Source organism: Elaeis guineensis, chromosome 6 (assembly GCF_000442705.2).
Source record: "Elaeis guineensis isolate ETL-2024a chromosome 6, EG11, whole genome shotgun sequence".
NCBI classification, from domain to species: Eukaryota; Viridiplantae; Streptophyta; class Magnoliopsida; order Arecales; family Arecaceae; genus Elaeis; species Elaeis guineensis.
The window spans coordinates 132335637-132354487 of record NC_025998.2 but is presented as its reverse complement, the minus strand read 5'-3'; the positions used below and the strand labels follow the sequence as shown (position 1 = coordinate 132354487).

Here is an 18851-nt window from a genome sequence, read left to right as displayed (position 1 = left end):
TCTCATTTCCTAGAGGACATAGTAGAATAAAAGGTCTTCCAATTTGTCCTTATTAGTTTCTTTCCTGTCTCAATGTCACTTCTTGCTTGGGCTCGAGGTCCAGTCATTTGTTGTTCAACTAGATCTGAAGGGCAAAAACCCATCAGTCTGTACACATAGATTTGCCTTAGAAGGCATAAGCTGTGAGGATATTCAGACTAGAGCAAATAAGGCAGAACAAAAGAAGAGAATCCAACGTGATATTAGAAGAGTGGTGATGAGAGAAGATAAGAAGAAAAGATAGAGAAATAAGTTTCTTAGATGTGGGGCAATCTAATAGAACTAATCTTCATCCATGTATTTGAGTGCATCATTACTATCTGCCAACTGGCCTAAGTCTTTATGCCCACACCTGGTCACAATATTAATTACGACTTGTTGGCTTTCAGACTGGTTTGGCCCATTTTCAAATATCCACCTAGCTAATAATCTAATATGCTTTAAACTTTAAAGTAAGAATTCTTACGACTCACCCAGGAGTTGGAGCACAAATGAAATCTAACAATGACTTGGCTGTGACTAGTAATATATTTGCAACTTGATCTTGAGACATAAATTAAGGGGCACAAATTTCCTCCCTTAAAATCTTTTCTCCAATGAACAGGCTGTCATGTATCAGGAAGATACATGCAAGAATAAGCCACTATGTAGTGGTATCACTCAAATTACTAGGAACTATGCAGTGCATCGGTTGATCATTACATAGCGTGATTTGTTTTCCTTGGTTCACAAGCTTAGTTAAAATATATATTCTTTCTGTTGTAAGAATGAACCATACAGGGTGTACTGCACCATACCAGTAGGGAATCCATACAATACAAGGGTTCAATATGGTACCATATCGACACATAGTATTGGTATTGTGGTGACTTCGCTCCATTACCATGTGCCTTCCTTAAATGGGCATATCATACCATGCGATACTGTAGGGATCTAAATAGTTAAAAATGGTCTCTACTTGAAAAAAATCGACAAAAGGAAATATCATAGTCTAAATGTTGTGGATCTCTTAAGAGACCTAGCCATCTTTTGGTGCCCGTATGTGTGAGATTGTGAGTTAACAGTGCATGCACAAGCGCTGTCTGTTGACTGGAATTGTTGCAGCAATTCTTCATCCTTACTTTCTATGGAAGGATTTATTTTTCTGTTTTTCTTGATTTCATGACTGCGGCATGTTGATGGTCTTTGTTTGTGTTTATGTAAGCTCTTCGTTTCACTTCACTTTTTTGTAACTATTTTAGATCATGCTATTTCTTGATGCCTTTGTTCCGATGGAGTCTCTTTGTTTATTTTCTGCAAACTCTTTATCAGATTCTTTCTTTTAGTGATCTCTCGATAATCTTGTTCTTGTTACTTTTGGGCAGCCGTGGTGACAGCTGTAACAGAATTGGGCAATGGCAAGCCAAAATTTTACTCTACTCCTGAGTTAATTGCATTCTGCAGGGAGTGGCGGCTACCAACAAACCATGTTTGGCTGTTCTCAACAAGGTGAAGATCTGGGTTTTTCTGGCTATTTCACTGTCTTATAGCTATCAAATGTACGATGATGAGGGTTTACCTTTTTTAGACATCTTTGCAGGAGATATTTTGAAATTTGACCTTGTCCCACTGAAATATGTTGGTTTTGATATGCCACTTTCCTGGTGGAATTGACAGACTAACCATGTACTTTCTGAATACCATTTCTAGAAGTAGCTCAATAAATATAATTGAGAAACAAAAACAGATAACTGGGAATTGTAAATCAACATTAGAGCTGTATGGTTTGGCCATCATGTTGATCCCATTTATATGGGAGAGTTGTATTGTTTGTGTTTATAATATTTAATTTATTTCTTCTTCACAATATATTCCCCAGCATGATAAATTAGGTTCTGGATATAATAATCAGTGACATTTCATCAATAGTTTGCTCATTATTCCACATTAAAAAGTATAATCTGTAACGAGGTTGTCCTCACTAATTACTACAAATGGTAATAAGATATCAGTTTTAGGCGCTTGAATGTTACGTTGGTGATAAATTTCTTTTAACTCAGGGCCATAGTCTATTTTTTGTTTTCCATTTTTTTCATCTCAAATTCCGAATATCAGCCAACTCATTATGCTGGAAAATTAGCTTTATTTGGTTGAGTTTGTCTGCATATTTTTTAAATGGATCATGAAAGAAATCCTTTTTTCCTTAATGACTTTCTTTTGTTACTCAAGGAAATCTGTGACTTCCTTTTTTGCTGCATATGATGCACTATGTGAAGAAGGAACTGCAACACCTGTATGTAAAGCCCTTGATGAAGTTGCTGATATATCTGTACCTGGTAATCATAATTGAAACTTGCTTTACAAAGTATTAATTTAAGAAATATTTCTTCAGTTAGTTTTGATTATTCTAGTTTGATATTGACATTGATGTGCTTATTTGCAGTTGATGAACGTCTAAAATATTAAAATCAGAACCCTGTTTTGAACCTATTTTGTTTTCTTGGAAGCTGATGGTGCTTCTTTGATCTTTTAGAAGTTCTATGACAACTGAAGCTTTTTATTGGTTGACTTGCAGGGTCAAAAGATCATGTAAAGGTACAAGGTGAAATTTTGGAAGGTTTAGTTGCTCGTATTGTTAGCCATGATAGCTCAAAACATATGGATAAAGTCTTAAAGGAGTTCTCTCCACCGCCATTTGATGGAGGTAGCCATTAAGTTTTAGATTCTTACATAACTTTTCTTTCTAAATTTATTTTTTTGTTTTATGTTGGAATCATAATGTTTGAATGGTACAAGTGAGGAATAAAACTAAGAAGACAGTGTAAAGCTAGGATAATTGAATGGAACAGTAGAGTCATAGAAGTAGATGGAAACAAACTGACATTGGTACATATTCATACTGCAACATTGGGGCAGTAAGACATCCAATTAGCAGCATAGACCGGACCAATATTGCCAATTTTCTGGACTAGATACCCATTACCGAAAGACTTTCTTCATCTACTCAGGATTATGTTAAGATATGTTGCCAATCCTAGCTTGGGCCATCCGAAATGGGAAGTTTTCATGTCTTTTCACACTGTCCTGATAGACTTTTCTATGATCTCATTTTTCTCTTTTTTCGATCCTTATTATATCTTGAGATCCCTTCTTGTAGGGATTGTTGCTGCCCTACTGTGAAATACTTAATCATGTTACAGATGTTATGTGAAATACTTAATCATGTTACAGATGTTATCTTGTGTGCTTTGTGCAGCAAAATGTGGCTGTAACCATGTTATGCTGATCCTTGAGTTATTGCCCCTCTGTGCTGCTTGCAGTCCATTTTGATCTTATAGATTTTTTCACTTTGGGATTTTGTTTGAAAAAGGAGATTTTTGGTGGATGTGGGTCTGTGTTTGTTTGAGAAAATTGGAGCAGATTATACTGTTTTGGCATGTACAAGTATTACATGCGTGGCATTGCTTAGTTTAAAGGGCTGCATAAGGGCTAGGACTTTGAGTGTCATGGTAATACACATTCATGGCTTTTGGTCTGTTGTTTGGCCTTCTCTTTTGAGAGATCAAAAAAAATGCTAGAGCTCTACCTCCAGAGTGGCAAGATCAACAAGTCCTAAATCTTTAAAGAAACTTGCATCATTTTGTTACAATAAAGAACATACAATTTGCTTCCAGATCATCTGCCATTAAAGACTTTATTTCTGAAATGAATTGCAGCTTTCTTCTTTCCTTGTTTCTCATCAAGAAACATGTCATATACCTGTAACATGATAATTCACATTGCCTATCTTATTTTTGGATCTCATTATGAGAACCTTGCTAAACCCACAAACAGCAACTTTGTAAAAAGTAAAAACAGTTTTTTATTGCCTGGGAAGAAATGATTAGGAAACTTGTTTTTGAAGTCTCATAGCTGCTATTATTTTAGAACTGGGAATTTTAATTATGCCTTTTTTTATTATTATATTAGGTGCATATACGCATGTTTGGTTAGGATCGCGTCATGCAACTTTTTGATTCAATATGCTAACTTTTTCATTCATAAGTAAGAAGTAACAAATCTTGCCTTGGGGTGCAGCTGGCCTTGATTTAGGACCAAGTTTGCGTGAAGTGTGTGCTGCTAATAGGTCAGATGAAAAGCAGGTTTTCTCCTTCTCTTCCTCGTTTCTCCTACTGGATGCTGCCTCTTTCACAATCTGACTTTTAGCTTCCACTAACTTTCAATGTTTCAACATGTTTGTGACATTAATATTATTTCTGTAGCAAATCAAAGCGCTTCTCGAGAGTGCTGGAACTTCTATGTGTCCAGACTACTCTGATTGGTTTGGAAATGGTGATGTTGGTGTCCATTCTCGAAATGCTGATCGGTCAGTCCTTTCAAAATTTTTACAAGCTCATCCTGCAGATTATGCAACTGTCAAGTTGCAGGTAGGCCTCATTAATTACCTCATTTGTTCTTTATATTGTCAATTTAGCTTTGCAGCATCTAGATTTTCTTAACTAGAACCGAGAAACCTTTTATGGCTGGATAATTGCCTGCAACATAAGAATTGATTGTCTAATTCAACAATGTGATTGTGGTTATTAATTTTGCAGTAAACTACTCTTGGTACTTCTTAATTTCTACATATGTATTAATTAACATAACTTCTATGAATTCATGGAAGTTTGCAAAATATTTTTTATAATAATTATATCTTCTAGCCTAATAAAAAATTGGAAAGTTTGCATGAAAATTAAATGAATTGGTTATTTGATTATATTTTTCCTTTAAATTTGGAATTATTCCCTATTTCAAAGTTTTCTCTCTTCTGTCTTTTAGAAGTTTAGGGCAATTAAGTAGGGTTGTTCTGTTCCATGAGCTTGAATGGCATAATTTACAAGGCTCATCTCTTTACTTCTCAATTAGACTTGTATGTGTCAAATACTATCTTGATCAAGAATTTGGTGCATTTGTGCTAGTGGGGCACCTCTTTGAGAGCTAGATGTTCTCCATGTTTAATCAATGATACCTTGTGATGCCAGAGAGGTGTTAAATTTGAATTGAAAACTCAAAGGACGATGGTTATGTCGATGCAACCAATCATGGCGAGGTAGAAACCTTACTACTATACGAATGATGCAAGGGGTTGGAACCTAAACGCAGCGGTGGTCGCAAGCCAATAGGCTCTCAACAGGGGTGGATGGTAATTGGAAGAAGAGCAAGGGTGAGTCACTCTCTTCCAATGCCAAAAGCACCATCTTGGCCGGCCAATCCAAGTGTACCGCTCACACATGCTCACTTGCTAACCCTAGGAATCCACCAAAATAGAGAAGAAAGAATGAATAGAGAGAAGGCAATAACAATTCTATGGGGGAATTATCACTAGTCAATAACTCAATTATGATTACAAGAGAAGCCCAATGGGGGTATTTGCAAGTAGTACAAGGAGACTCTTTTCGTCAATCTTCCAATGTGGGTTTCCAAGTCCTATTTTAACTCGAAGAATCCTAATCACTAACTTTCCTAATAACATCAACAGTTCTCAAAATGAAAGTACACAAAAATCAAAACTAACATCAAACTTTTCTAACTGAGCTAGGAAAACAACTAATCATCAAAAACTAGTTGACCCGTGCATATAGGACCCACAACCCATGCGGTTCGGACTTATGACCTTTGTGGCATCACGTGCATCCTAGGCGCTCCGGCTTCACCTTGATCCTTACAACCAAGTACATTTCAACAGAGAAAGATTGATTTCTACATCTAAGAGTTTCACTTTTAAAAAGGGGCACGCCAACAATTAAAAATATATAAGACTATAAGAGTTCAATTCCTTGGATTGAATATGTTTTTTCATGAAAGTCAATTTTTCCATCATAGATTTGACATGATACTTGTTGGTGCAAAAATCCGCTTGCGCCGGAGAAGCTGGAGTCGGGGAAGCCGCGGTCGCCGCCGGGACCTGCAAGGGAAGTCTAAACCGGAGGTGGGGTTGCTCCGGCAAGACCCTCCGACGCTCAAGTCAGTTCTCTGCCTCAACAAGAATGGAGTGCTCGAACGGAGAATTTAGCAGAGTTTTGAGATAAGGAAAAGGGAGCTTAAAGAATAACGTATCTGGATCCCCCCTTTTATAGGCGGAGGAGGCAATGGATTGATGGCGACGTTTGTAACCGCCTGGTAGTGGGCCGCCCATGGTCAGGGGAATTGATTGCGAAAGATAGTGGGGTAGACCCGTGGCCATCGTCACAGCCCGCCACGTAGGGCCTGCTGCAGGTAGTGGAGCGGCGTCCGTTGCCGCTAGTTGTCAGCGAGTAGTGGGATCGTGCAGCACCTGCCGCAGGGAGCGGAGCAGCATCGTGGCCGTTGACACAGCCTGTCAGAGAGTAATGGGTCCGCCGCAGGGGGTGATGGAGCCGCACGGAATCCGCTACAGGAAGTGGAACAGGATCATGGTTGTTATTGTGATCTGCCAAGGGACGCGGATCTGTTGATCGAGACTCGGTAGTGGTCGGAGTTCGGCCTTTGTAGGAGTCCGGGAGGAGTCCTCCTTTCGGTTGAGGTCGTGGGTGGAGTCCGGCTCCAGCAGCTGATACTGAGGTCGGAGACTGAGGTCGGAGCTTGGCTCCCGTAAGAGTTCGGGTGGAACCCTCTCGGAGCCGAAGTTGCAGGTGGAACCTGGCTCCCGTAGGAGTCCGGACGGAGTCGCCCTGTTGTTGATGACGGAGCCCGGTTCCCGTAGGAGTCCGAGCGGAGCCGCCCTGCTGTCGATGGTGGAGCCCGGCTCCCGTAGGAGTCCGGACGGAGCGGTTCTGCTGTCGATGGCGGAGCCCGGTTTCCGTAGGAGTCCGGGCGGAGCCGTTCTGCTGTCGATGGTGGAGCCCGGCTCCCGTAGGAGTCCGGGCGGAGCGGTTCTGCTGTCGATGGCGGAGCCCGGCTCCCGTAGGAGTCCGGGCGGAGCCGTTCTGCTGTCGATGGCGGAGCCCGGCTCCCGTAGGAGTCCGGCGGAGTGGAGCCCGGCTCCTGTAGGAGTCCGGGCGGAGCCGTTCTGCTGTCGATGGCCGAGCCCGGCTCCCGTAGGAGTCCGGGCGGAGCCGTTCTGCTGTCGATGGCGGAGCCCGGTTCCCGTAGGAGTCCGGGCGGAGCCGTTCTGCTGAGGATTTCGGCTGCGGGTATTTTATACCCAACACCAGTCCCCTTACTTCCGAGTTTGAATTTCAAGCGAAGGAAGTACACAGAGAGAGATGTGCGCAGCCGGAATTGCCCCTTCGAACCTTGCGCACTGCCGCCCCTATTTAATGCGCGCACGTCAGAGTCCGTTTTTCGGTGAAGGTGACTTGAAAAGTCTTTTCGGAACCCCCGTTGAAACGCGATCCCAAGCGTCGCTTTGCGGGAATTTGTGAGCGGTCAACCCTCGATGGCGGTGAAGGGGATAAGCGCGCCACGTGGCACACATCAGTTGGCCCAGGAATACCCGCCGCCATAACTGCGCCAGGATCCGTCGGCTATTTAAACCCCTCAGTCCCTTCGTGGCTTCATTCTGGCGCTGTTCTTTCATCTGAGAGTCCTGCTTCTCTCGCTCCAGTCCCTGTCTCCTTCCCTTACACCATGTTCTCTACTCGGGAGGCTGTTTTTGAGGGGATTTTTAGGGTTTGGAGGAAGGTGAGGAGGAGAATGGCGGCCGGTGAGAATCTCCGTCGCTCTAAAGGGAGCCCAAGGAAGAATTCCTTCAACAACAGGGGTTTAATAACGGGAGCTGTCGGTGAAGTTATTCTGCCTGCGAATCTCAGAGCAGCAAGACGGGGTGATACCGGTCAAGAGGGCAGAATAGTCGTCATAAGCCATGACGGGATCCTTGACGCCGTCGGGGCCGAGAGACCAGAGGCGGTCGGCGTCGACGGTGGGGCAGTAGAACTTGTTGCGGGGACGGTGGAAGTAACGCATGCCGACCTTGCCGGAGCGTCTCGGGTGGCGGCCGTCGTGGTGCATTCGGAGATTAGGCATATCTCTGGTGTCCTAACCGCTCCTGAAGTGGCTACGGTTCTTCTTGAAACAGGTCTTCGCTACTGCCGCCGTTGCCCTCACCGCCTCCGGAGATCTATCCCACCCCTTTCCCGCTAAGGTTGGGACTTCGGGAACAGAACGAGGCGAGATGGGGCGAGAGCTGTTACACGCACTGGAGAATGCGACTGAGAAGGATAGAGACGGAGTTCGTAGCTCGGAGCGGCCTCCGGTTCGTCCTGCCCGAACCGTGCTCGCGATACTTGCGATGATGTGTATCTTCTTTTTTCCTGACCCACCGGGTCTTGTAACGTGTACTTCTGTTAAATGAAAAAGCAATTTCAGTACCTTGTTTGCATCTTGTGTTAAATAGTTGTCTGCCGAACTTCTTCATTTTCCTTTCCTTCTCTTTGCCTGTGTTACGTCGTTCCAGGGTCGTCGGCGACCTTTTCAGTTCATGTGGGGTCGTCATTCGCCGAGCTCCTTTTCGGCTTTTATGCCGTTCGGAGATACCCACTTGTCAGGTTTGCTTGGATTTTTCTCCGCCGAAGTCGGGGCTAAGTTCGGCTCCCTTGATAGTCCGAACGGAGAAGCACTCCGGAAGTTGGAGTAGCTCGGTTCTCGTAGAGTCGGGGCAAAGTTTTTCTGCAATCAAAGTCATAAATAAAGTCTGGCTTCCGTAGAAGTCCGGGTGGAGTTGTCCTGTAGCTGATGTTGGCGGTGGAGTCCGGCTCCCGTAGGAGTCCGGGTGAAGTCTGGGTGAAGTCTTTTTTGTTGTTGGAACCCGGCTCCCGTAGGAGTCCGGGTGGAGTCTTCTTTGGCGTAGAAACCCGGCTCCCGTAGGAGTCCGGGTGAAGCCTTCTTTACGGCGGGACCCGGCTCCCGTAGGAGTCCGGGTGGAGTCTTCTTGGCGTAGGAGCCCGGTTCTCGTAGGAGTCTGGGCCTTCCACTTTGCTCATGTCAGGACGAGGTTCTCCTCCTGTTCCTGACAGGGCAGTGGGGCCACATTAGGACGTTGCAAGGCTCTCCCCCCATCCGGTCTAAAAGAACCGGGCCTTTGACTTTGCTCAAGTTAGGGCGAGGTTCTCCTCCTGTCCCTAACAGGGCTGTGGGGGCACATATGGGCGTTGCAAGGCCTCTCCCCCCATCCGGTCTAAAAGAACCGGGCCTTCGACTTTGCTCAAGTTAGGGCGAGGTTCTCCTCCTGTCCCTAACAGGGCTGTGGGGGCACATATGGGCGTTGCAAGGCCTCTCCCCCCATCCGGTCTAAAAGAACCGGGCCTTCTCCCCACATATGGGCGTTGCAAGGCCCGGTTCTTTTAGACCGGATGGGGGAGAGGCCTTGCAACGCCCATATGTGCCCCCACAGCCCTGTTAGGGACAGGAGGAGAACCTCGCCCTAACTTGAGCAAAGTCGAAGGCCCGGTTCTTTTAGACCGGATGGGGGGAGAGGCCTTGCAACGCCCTAATGTGCCCCCACTGCCCTGTCAGGAACAGGAGGAGAACCTCGTCCTGACATGAGCTAAGTGGAAGGCCCAGACTCCTACGAGAACCGGGCTCCTACGCCAAGAAGACTCCACCCGGACTCCTACGGGAGCCGGGTTCCGCCGTAAAGAAGGCTTCACCCGGACTCCTACGGGAACCGGGTTTCTACGCCAAAGAAGACTCCACCCGGACTCCTACGGGAGCCGGGTTCCAACAACAAAAAAGACTTCACCCAGACTTCACCCGGACTCCTACGGGAGCCGGGCTCCACCGCCAACATCAGCTACAGGACAACTCCACCCGGACTTCTACGGAAGCCAGACTTTATTTATGACTTTGATTGCAGAAAAACTTTGCCCCGACTCTACGAGAACCGAGCTACTCCAACTTCCGGAGTGCTTCTCCGTTCGGACTATCAAGGGAGCCGAACTTAGCCCCGACTTCGGCGGAGAAAAATCCAAGCAAACCTGACAAGTGGGTATCTCCGAACGGCATAAAAGCCGAAAAGGAGCTCGGCGAATGACGACCCCACATGAACTGAAAAGGTCGCCGACGACCCTGGAACGACGTAACACAGGCAAAGAGAAGGAAAGGAAAATGAAGAAGTTCGGCAGACAACTATTTAACACAAGATGCAAACAAGGTACTGAAATTGCTTTTTCATTTAACAGAAGTACACGTTACAAGACCCGATGGGTCAGGAAAAAAGAAGATACACATCATCGCAAGTATCGCGAGCACAGTTCGGACAGGACGAACCGGAGGCCGCTCCGAGCTACGAACTCCGTCTCTATCCTTCTCAGTCGCATTCTCCAGTGCGTGTAACAGCTCTCGCCCCATCTCGCCTCGTTCTGTTCCCGAAGTCCCAACCTTAGCGGGAAAGGGGTGGGATAGATCTCCGGAGGCGGTGAGGGCAACGGCGGCAGTAGCGAAGACTGTTTCAAGAAGAACCGTAGCCACTTCAGGAGCGGTTGGGACACCAGAGATATGCCTCATCTCCGAATACACCACGACGGCCGCCACCCGAGACGCTCCGGCAAGGTCGGCATGCGTTACTTCCACCGTCCCGCAACAAGTTCTACTGCCCCACCGTCGACGCCGACCGCCTCTGGTCTCTTGGCCCCGACGGCGTCAAGGATCCCGTCATGGCTTATGACGACTATTCTGCCCTCTTGACCGGTATCACCCCGCCTTGCTGCTCCGAGATTCGCAGGCAGAATAACTTCACCGACAGCTCCCGTTATTAAACCCCTGTTGTTGAAGGAATTCTTCCTTGGGCTCCCTTTAGAGCGACGGAGATTCTCACCGGCCGCCATTCTCCTCCTCACCTTCCTCCAAACCCTAAAAATCCCCTCAAAAACAGCCTCCCGAGTAGAGAACATGGTGTAAGGGAAGGAGACAGGGACTGGGGCGAGAGAAGCAGGACTCTCAGATGAAAGAGCAGCCCAGAATGAAGCCACGAAGGGACTGAGGGGTTTAAATAGCCGATGGATCCTGGCGCAGTTATGGCGGCGGGTATTCCTGGGCCAATTGATGTGTGCCACGTGGCGCGCTTATCCCTTCACCGCCATCGAGGGTTGACCGCTCACAAATTCCCGCAAAGCGACGCTTGGGATCGCATTTCAACGGGGGTTCCGAAAAGACTTTTCAAGTCACCTTCACCGAAAAATGGACTCTGACGTGCGCGCATTAAATAGGGGCGGCAGTGCGCAAGGTTCGAAGGGGCAATTCCGGCTGCGCACATCTCTCTCTGTGTACTTCCTTCGCTTGAAATTCAAACTCGGAAGTAGGGGGACTGGTGTTGGGTATAAAATACCCGCAGCCGAAATCCTCAGCAGAACGGCTCCGCCCGGACTCCTACGGGAACCGGGCTCCGCCATCGACAGCAGAACGGCTCCGCCCGGACTCCTACGGGAGCCGGGCTCGGCCATCGACAGCAGAACGGCTCCGCCCGGACTCCTACGGGAGCCGGGCTCCGCCATCGACAGCAGAACCGCTCCGCCCGGACTCCTACGGGAGCCGGGCTCCACTCCGCCCGGACTCCTACGGGAGACGGGCTCCGCCATCGACAGCAGAACGGCTCCGCCCGGACTCCTACGGGAGCCGGGCTCCGCCATCGACAGCAGAACGGCTCCGCCCGGACTCCTACGGGAGTCGGGCTCCACCATCGACAGCAGAACCGCTCCGCCCGGACTCCTACGGGAGCCGGGCTCCACCATCGACAGCAGAACGGCTTCGCCCGGACTCCTACGGAAGCCGGGCTCCGCCATCGACAGCAGAACCGCTCCGCCCGGACTCCTACGGGAGCCGGGCTCCACCATCGACAGCAGGGCGGCTCCGCCCGGACTCCTACGGGAACCGGGCTCCGTCATCAACAACAGGGCGACTCCGTCCGGACTCCTACGGGAGCAGGTTCCACCTGCAACTTCGGCTCCGAGAGGGTTCCACCCGGACTCCTACGGGAGCCAAGCTCCGACCTCAGTCTCCGACCTCAGTATCAGCTGCTGGAGCGGACTCCACCCACGACCTCAACCGAAAGGAGGACTCCTCCCGGACTCCTACAAAGGCCGAACTCCGACCACTACCGAGTCTCGATCAACAGATCCGCGTCCCTTGGCAGATCACAATAACAACCATGATCCTGTTCCACTTCTGTAGCGGATTCCGTGCGGCTCCATCACCCCCTGCGGCGGACCCATTACTCTCTGACAGGCTGTGTCAACGGCCACGATGCTGCTCCGCTCCCTGCGGCAGGTGCTGCACGATCCCACTACTCGCTGACAACTAGCGGCAACGGACGCCGCTCCACTACCTGCAGCAGGCCCTACGTGGCGGGCTGTGACGATGGCCACGGGTCTACCCCACTATCTTTCGCAATCAATTCTCCTGACCATGGGCGGCCCACTACCAGGCGGTTACAAACGTCGCCATCAATCCATTGCCTCCTCCGCCTATAAAAGGGGGGACCCAGATACGTTATTCTTTAAGCTCCCTTTTCCTTATCTCAAAACTCTGCTAAATTCTCCGTTCGAGCACTCCATTCTTGTTGAGGCAGAGAACTGACTTGAGCGTCGGAGGGTCTTGCCGGAGCAACCCCACCTCCGGTTTAGACTTCCCTTGCAGGTCCCGGCGGCGACCGCGGCTTCCCCGACTCCAGCTTCTCCGGCGCAAGCGGATTTTTGCACCAACAGGATTGGCGCTAGAGGAAGGGGCCTGTGTCTTCGCAGCACCCTTGTTCTTGAAGGAGCGCTCAACGGACCCGCTTCCGGCCATCTTTTCCGGCATCCAATCCTCTTTTCCCCATCCGATGCCCTCTCGCGAGGTTTCTGCACAACTACTTCCGGCTATGGTCGTCGATAAGGGGTGGCCAGGTGACCAGTCTTCGCCGGATTCCGTCAACGTCATCTCGGGGGAATCCCGGCAGGGGACAATCAGCACGTCAGCTGCACTCCTCAAGCGGCAAAAAGTTGAAGAGCCCATAGCTTTCACTGAAGAAGACGCCCAGGGAGTCCAATTCCCTCATAACGACGCGGTCGTAGTTTCCTTGAATATAGCAAATTATGACGTCCGTCGCATTCTCGTCGACAACGGAAGTTCGGCCGACATCTTATTCTACAGTGCCTTTTCGAGAATGGCCACTTTTGGCGGTCATCTAAGGCCGATTCGCTCCCCTTTGTTAGGGTTTACTGGTGACGCCGTTCCGACGGAAGGAATGATAGCTATAACTGTGACCGCGGGTCATCATCCAATGCAGTCCAGAGCCCTGGTGAATTTCCTGGTGGTAAAGGCGCCATCCGCCTACAATGCAATTCTTGGCCGACCCGGCCTCAATGCCCTCAGAGCCGTCGTTTCAACCTACCATTTGAAATTGAAGTTCCCCACCGACAAGGGGATCGGAGAAGTCCGGGGAGACCAAGCGCTGGCCAGGTACTGCTACAATATTGCCCTACAAAGAAGCGATCAAGCGGACCTCTGTCCAGTCGACGGGTTGGATGCGCGCGATGACCTCACTGAAGAGAGGGGCGGTCCGATCGAGGACCTAATACCAATTCCTTTGAATGATGGGAATGCGGAGCATGTGGTGTTAATTGGCTCCAACCTGGAGGAGGAGGTGCGGACGCATCTCGTGGATTTCCTCCGAAGGAATGCGGACGTTTTCGCATGGGTCCCGGCGGATATGCCGGGGATTGACACAGAAGTCATGGAACATCATCTGGCGGTCGACCCTAAACATCGACCAACGAAAGAAAAAATCCGGAGTCATGCCCCGGAGAGGCAGAAGGCAATAGCCGAGGAAGTGGATAAACTTCTCAAGGCCGGATTCATCAAGGAGGTCAATTATCCTGAGTGGATCTCCAATGTTGTCTTGGTCAAGAAAGCAAACGGCAAGTGGAGGATGTGTATCGACTTCAAAAAGCTGAATAAGGCTTGCCCAAAGGACAGTTACCCCCTTTCCAGGATCGACCAACTGGTGGACGCTACCTCTGGCCATGAGCTTCTTACTTTTATGGACGCATTCTCCGGCTATAACCAGATTAGAATGGCATCGGAAGATGAAGAAAAGACTGCTTTTATCACTAATCGCGGCCTTTACTGCTACAGGGTTATGCCGTTCGGCCTCAAGAACGCGGGCGCAACCTATCAACGACTGGTGAACAAAATCTTCAAGGAGCAGATCGGCCGAAACATGGAGGTTTGTGTGGACGATATGCTCGTGAAAAGCAGGTCTTCCGGAAATCACGTCGCCGACCTTGAGCAGACCTTTGGCGCTCTTCGAAAGTATAGAATGAAGCTGAACCCGACCAAATGCGCCTTTGGGGTAACCTCAGGAAAGTTCCTGGGCTTCATGGTATCGGGGCGCGGGATCGAGGCCAATCCGGAGAAAATTCGCGCCATCCAAAATATGACCGCCCCAAGGTCGATCAAGGAGGTTCAATGCCTCACGGGACGAGTTGCGGCTCTTAATCGCTTTGTCGCGAGGTCGGCCGAACGATGTCTGCCCTTCTTTCAAACCCTCAAGCAGCCGAAGAACTTCTGTTGGACCTCTGAATGCCAACAGGCATTCGAAGAATTGAAAAGCTACCTTAGCTCGCCCCCGCTGCTGGCGAAGCCCGAGCCTAAGGAGGAATTATTTTTGTACCTGGCAGTCTCTCCCACAGCCCTTGCAGCTGTCCTTGTTAAAGAGGAAATGAAAGTCCAACGACCGGTCTACTACATCAGTCGCGTGTTGAGGGACGCCGAGACCAGGTATACTAAATTAGAAAAACTGACCTACGCTTTGTTGATTGCAGCTCGGAGACTCCGGCCTTACTTTCAAGGGCACACGGTGACGTTACTCACCGACCAACCGATCAAGGCGGTTCTGCACCGAGCTGATATCTCCGGGAGAATGGCGAAATGGGCAATCGAGCTCACAGAATTCGACATCAACTACAAACCTAGACCGGCGATAAAAGCCAAATATTGGCGGATTTCATAGTAGAATGCACCATCCCCGAGGAGGCCGAACCTGAGCAAAGCAAAATTGACGACCTGAAGACTCAACCGAACTCCCCCGACGAAGAAGCCAGTTCCTCCGATAGCTTTTGGACCCTCCATGTGGACGGATCTTCCAACATGGCAGGCGCGGGTGCAGGCCTGATCTTGACCAGCCCGGAGGGAGTCGTCGCGGAGTACGCTCTGCGTTTCGAATTCCCCGCAACAAACAATGGAGCGAAATATGAAGCTCTGATCGCAGGATTGAGGATCGCTAAGGAGCTTGGAATAGGTCAACTCCGGGTGCACAGCGATTCCCAACTTGTGGTAGGGCAAGTCAACGGGAGCTTTGAAGCGCGGGAGGACAGTATGGCCAAATATCTTGAGAAGGTGAAGGAGTTCACCCCTGCCTTTGGCAATTTCGACATCAGGCAAATTCCAAGGTCGGAGAATACCAGAGCCGATCTTCTCTCCAAACTGGCGACATTGGCTCCGGCCGAATTGCCAAAAGGCGTCCTCTTTGAAGTTTTAAAACATCCGAGTACGGAAGAACCGCGACTCGTAATGGAGATCGACCACGAGCCCAGCTGGGTCGACCCGCTAATAACCTACCTTAGAGATGGGATTCTCCCCCAGGACGCGAAAGAGGCCCGGAAACTCCGAAATCAAGCCTCCCGGTACATCCTTTATGAGGGCAAATTGTACAAAAGATCGTACTCCTTGCCTCTCTTGAGATGCCTCCGACCCTCAGAAGCTGACTACGCTTTATGGGAAGTACACGAGGGAGCTTGCGGAAGCCATTTGGGTGCCAGGTCTCTATCCCACAAGCTTCTCCGCCAAGGGTACTACTGGCCAACAATGCATCGTGATTCAATCGAATATGTCAAAAGGTGTGATCGATACCAGAGATACGCCAACGTCCAGAGACAACCTGCTACCGAGCTCACACCCTTGAGTGCCCCATGGTCTTTTGCGCAATGGGGGATGGATATTCTTGTCCCTTTCCCATGGCGTCTGGTCAAAGGAAATTCCTCCTTGTAGCAATCGACTACTTCACCAAATGGGTCGAGGCCGAGCCACTAGCAAAAATCACAGAGGCGAAAGTGCAGGATTTCGTCTGGAAATCAATCGTATGCAGGTTCGGTTTGTCTAGAACCCTAATCACTGATAATGGACGGCAATTCGCAGGAGCCAGATTTGCTGAATTCTGCGAAGATCTAAACATCTCCCACAACTTCACATCAGTGGCCCATCCTCAGGCGAACGGCGAAGCCGAGGTAACAAACAGAACCCTTTTGCAGGGGATTAAGACCAGGCTCGAAAAAGCAAAAGGAACTTGGGCGGACGAACTTTATCATGTGCTATGGGCTTATCGGACCACCCAGAGGTTGCCTACAGGAGAGACTCCCTTTGCTTTAGCCTTTGGTACGGAAGCCGTCATCCCGATCGAGCTCAAACTCCCGTCGGCACGAGTCGTAGCATTCGACGAACCCCAAAACGCGCAAAGTCTCAGAGCCAACCTCGACCTACTGGAAGAAAGGCGGGAGATTGCTCAGGTTCGAATGGCAGCCTACAGACAGAAAGTTGCCCGATATTACAATGCCCGAGTCAAGAACAAGGCATTCAAAGCAGGGGACCTAGTGCTCCGACGAGCTGCTGTCTCACAACCACAGAGCCAGGGGAAGCTTGCCCCAAACTGGGAGGGACCTTATGAGGTCAAAGAAGTAGTCCGGCCTGGAACTTATTATCTTAAGGAGCTCGGAGGAGCCGACCTCCTGCGACCTTGGAGCTCAGAAAACTTACGGATGTACTACCAGTAATTTCGTCCTAATCCAAAAAATGCGTGCCCATTTGTCTTGGGACAATTCAAGCAGACGGTATCAAAAACGAGAGGGCGACCTTATAGAAGTCGAAGGCCCGATTCTTTTAGACCGGATGGGGGGAGAGGCCTTGCAACGTCCATATGTGCCCCCACAGCCCTGTTAGGGACAGGAGGAGAACCTCGCCCTAACTTGAGCAAAGTCGAAGGCCCGGTTCTTTTAGACCGAATGGGGGGAGAGGCCTTGCAACGCCCATATGTGCCCCCACAGCCCTGTTAGGGACAGGAGGAGAACCTCGCCCTAACTTGAGCAAAGTCAAAGGCCCGGTTCTTTTAGACCGGATGGGGGGAGAAGCCTTGCAACGCCCATATGTGCTCCCACAGCCCTGTTAGGGACAGGAGGAGAACCTCGTCCTAACTTGAGCAAAGTCGAAGGCCCGGTTCTTTTAGACCGGATGGGGGGAGAGGCCTTGCAACGCCCATATGTGCCCCCACAGCCCTGTTAAGGACAGGAGGAGAACCTCGCCCTAACTTGAGCAAAGTCAAAGGCCCGGTTTTTTTAGACCGGATGGGGGGAGAGGCCTTGCAACGCCCTAATGTGCCCCCACTGCCCTGTCAGGAACAGGAGGAGAACCTCGTCCTGACATGAGCAAAGTGGAAGGCCCAGACTCCTACGAGAACCGGGCTCCTACGCCAAGAAGACTCCACCCGGACTCCTACGGGAGCCGGGTCCCGCCGTAAAGAAGGCTTCACCCGGACTCCTACGGGAGCCGGGTTTCTACGCCAAAGAAGACTCCACCCGGACTCCTACGGGAGCCGGGTTCCAACAACAAAAAAGACTTCACCCAGACTTCACCCGGACTCCTACGGGAGCCGGGCTCCACCGCCAACATCAGCTACAGGACAACTCCACCCGGACTTCTACGGAAGCTAGACTTTATTTATGACTTTGATTGCAGAAAAACTTTGCCCCGACTCTTACGAGAACCGGGCTACTCCAACTTTCGGAGTGCTTCTCCGTTCGGACTATCAAGGGAGCCGAACTTAGCCCCGACTTCGGCGGAGAAAAATCCAAGCAAACCTGACAAGTGGGTATCTCCGAACGGCATAAAAGCCGAAAAGGAGCTCGGCGAATGACGACCCCACATGAACTGAAAAGGTCGCCGACGATCCTGGAACGACGTAACACAGGCAAAGAGAAGGAAAGGAAAATGAAGAAGTTCGGCAGACAACTATTTAACACAAGATGCAAACAAGGTACTGAAATTGCTTTTTCATTTAACAGAAGTACACGTTACAAGACCCGGTGGGTCAGGAAAAAAGAAGATACACATCATCGCAAGTATCGCGAGCACGGTTCGGGCAGGACGAACTGGAGGCCGCTCCGAGCTACGAACTCCGTCTCTATCCTTCTCAGTCGCATTCTCCAGTGCGTGTAACAGCTCTCGCCCCATCTCGCCTCGTTCTGTTCCCGAAGTCCCAACCTTAGTGGGAAAGGGGTGGGATAGATCTCCGGAGGCGGTGAGGGCAACAGCGGCAGTAGTGAAGACCTGTTTCAAGAAGAACCGTAGCCACTTCAGGAGCGGTTGGGACACCAGAGATATGCCTCATCTCCGAATGCACCACGACGGCCGCCACCCGAGACGCTCCGGCAAGGTCGGCATGCGTTACTTCCACCGTCTCCGCAACAAGTTCTACTGCCCCACCGTCGACGCCGACCGCCTCTGGTCTCTCGGCCCCGACGGCGTCAAGGATCCCGTCATGGCTTATGACGACTATTCTGCCCTCTTGACCGGTATCACCCCGCCTTGCTGCTCCGAGATTCGCAGGCAGAATAACTTCACCGACAGCTCCCGTTATTAAACCCCTATTGTTGAAGGAATTCTTCCTTGGGCTCCCTTTAGAGCGACGGAGATTCTCACCGGCCGCCATTCTTCTCCTCACCTTCCTCCAAACCCTAAAAATCCCCTCAAAAACAGCCTCCCGGGTAGAGAACATGGTGTAAGGGAAGGAGACAGGGACTGGGGCGAGAGAAGCAGGACTCTCAGATGAAAGAACAGCGCCAGAATGA

General features: G+C 49.8%; 1 protein-coding gene across 2 annotated transcripts in view; it reads left to right on the top strand.

Moving 5' to 3' along the window:
• Window positions 1–18851, top strand: part of LOC105046429 (tRNA ligase 1) — a 51964-nt gene that overhangs the window by 7622 nt on the left and 25491 nt on the right. For both annotated transcript variants that reach the window (XM_010925010.4, XM_073259906.1), the window contains 5 exons: window positions 1404–1527; window positions 2248–2354; window positions 2594–2722; window positions 4096–4160; window positions 4281–4445. In XM_010925010.4, coding sequence (XP_010923312.1) covers window positions 1404–1527; window positions 2248–2354; window positions 2594–2722; window positions 4096–4160; window positions 4281–4445 — 590 coding nt within the window. The remainder of the gene's footprint in view (window positions 1–1403; window positions 1528–2247; window positions 2355–2593; window positions 2723–4095; window positions 4161–4280; window positions 4446–18851) is intronic.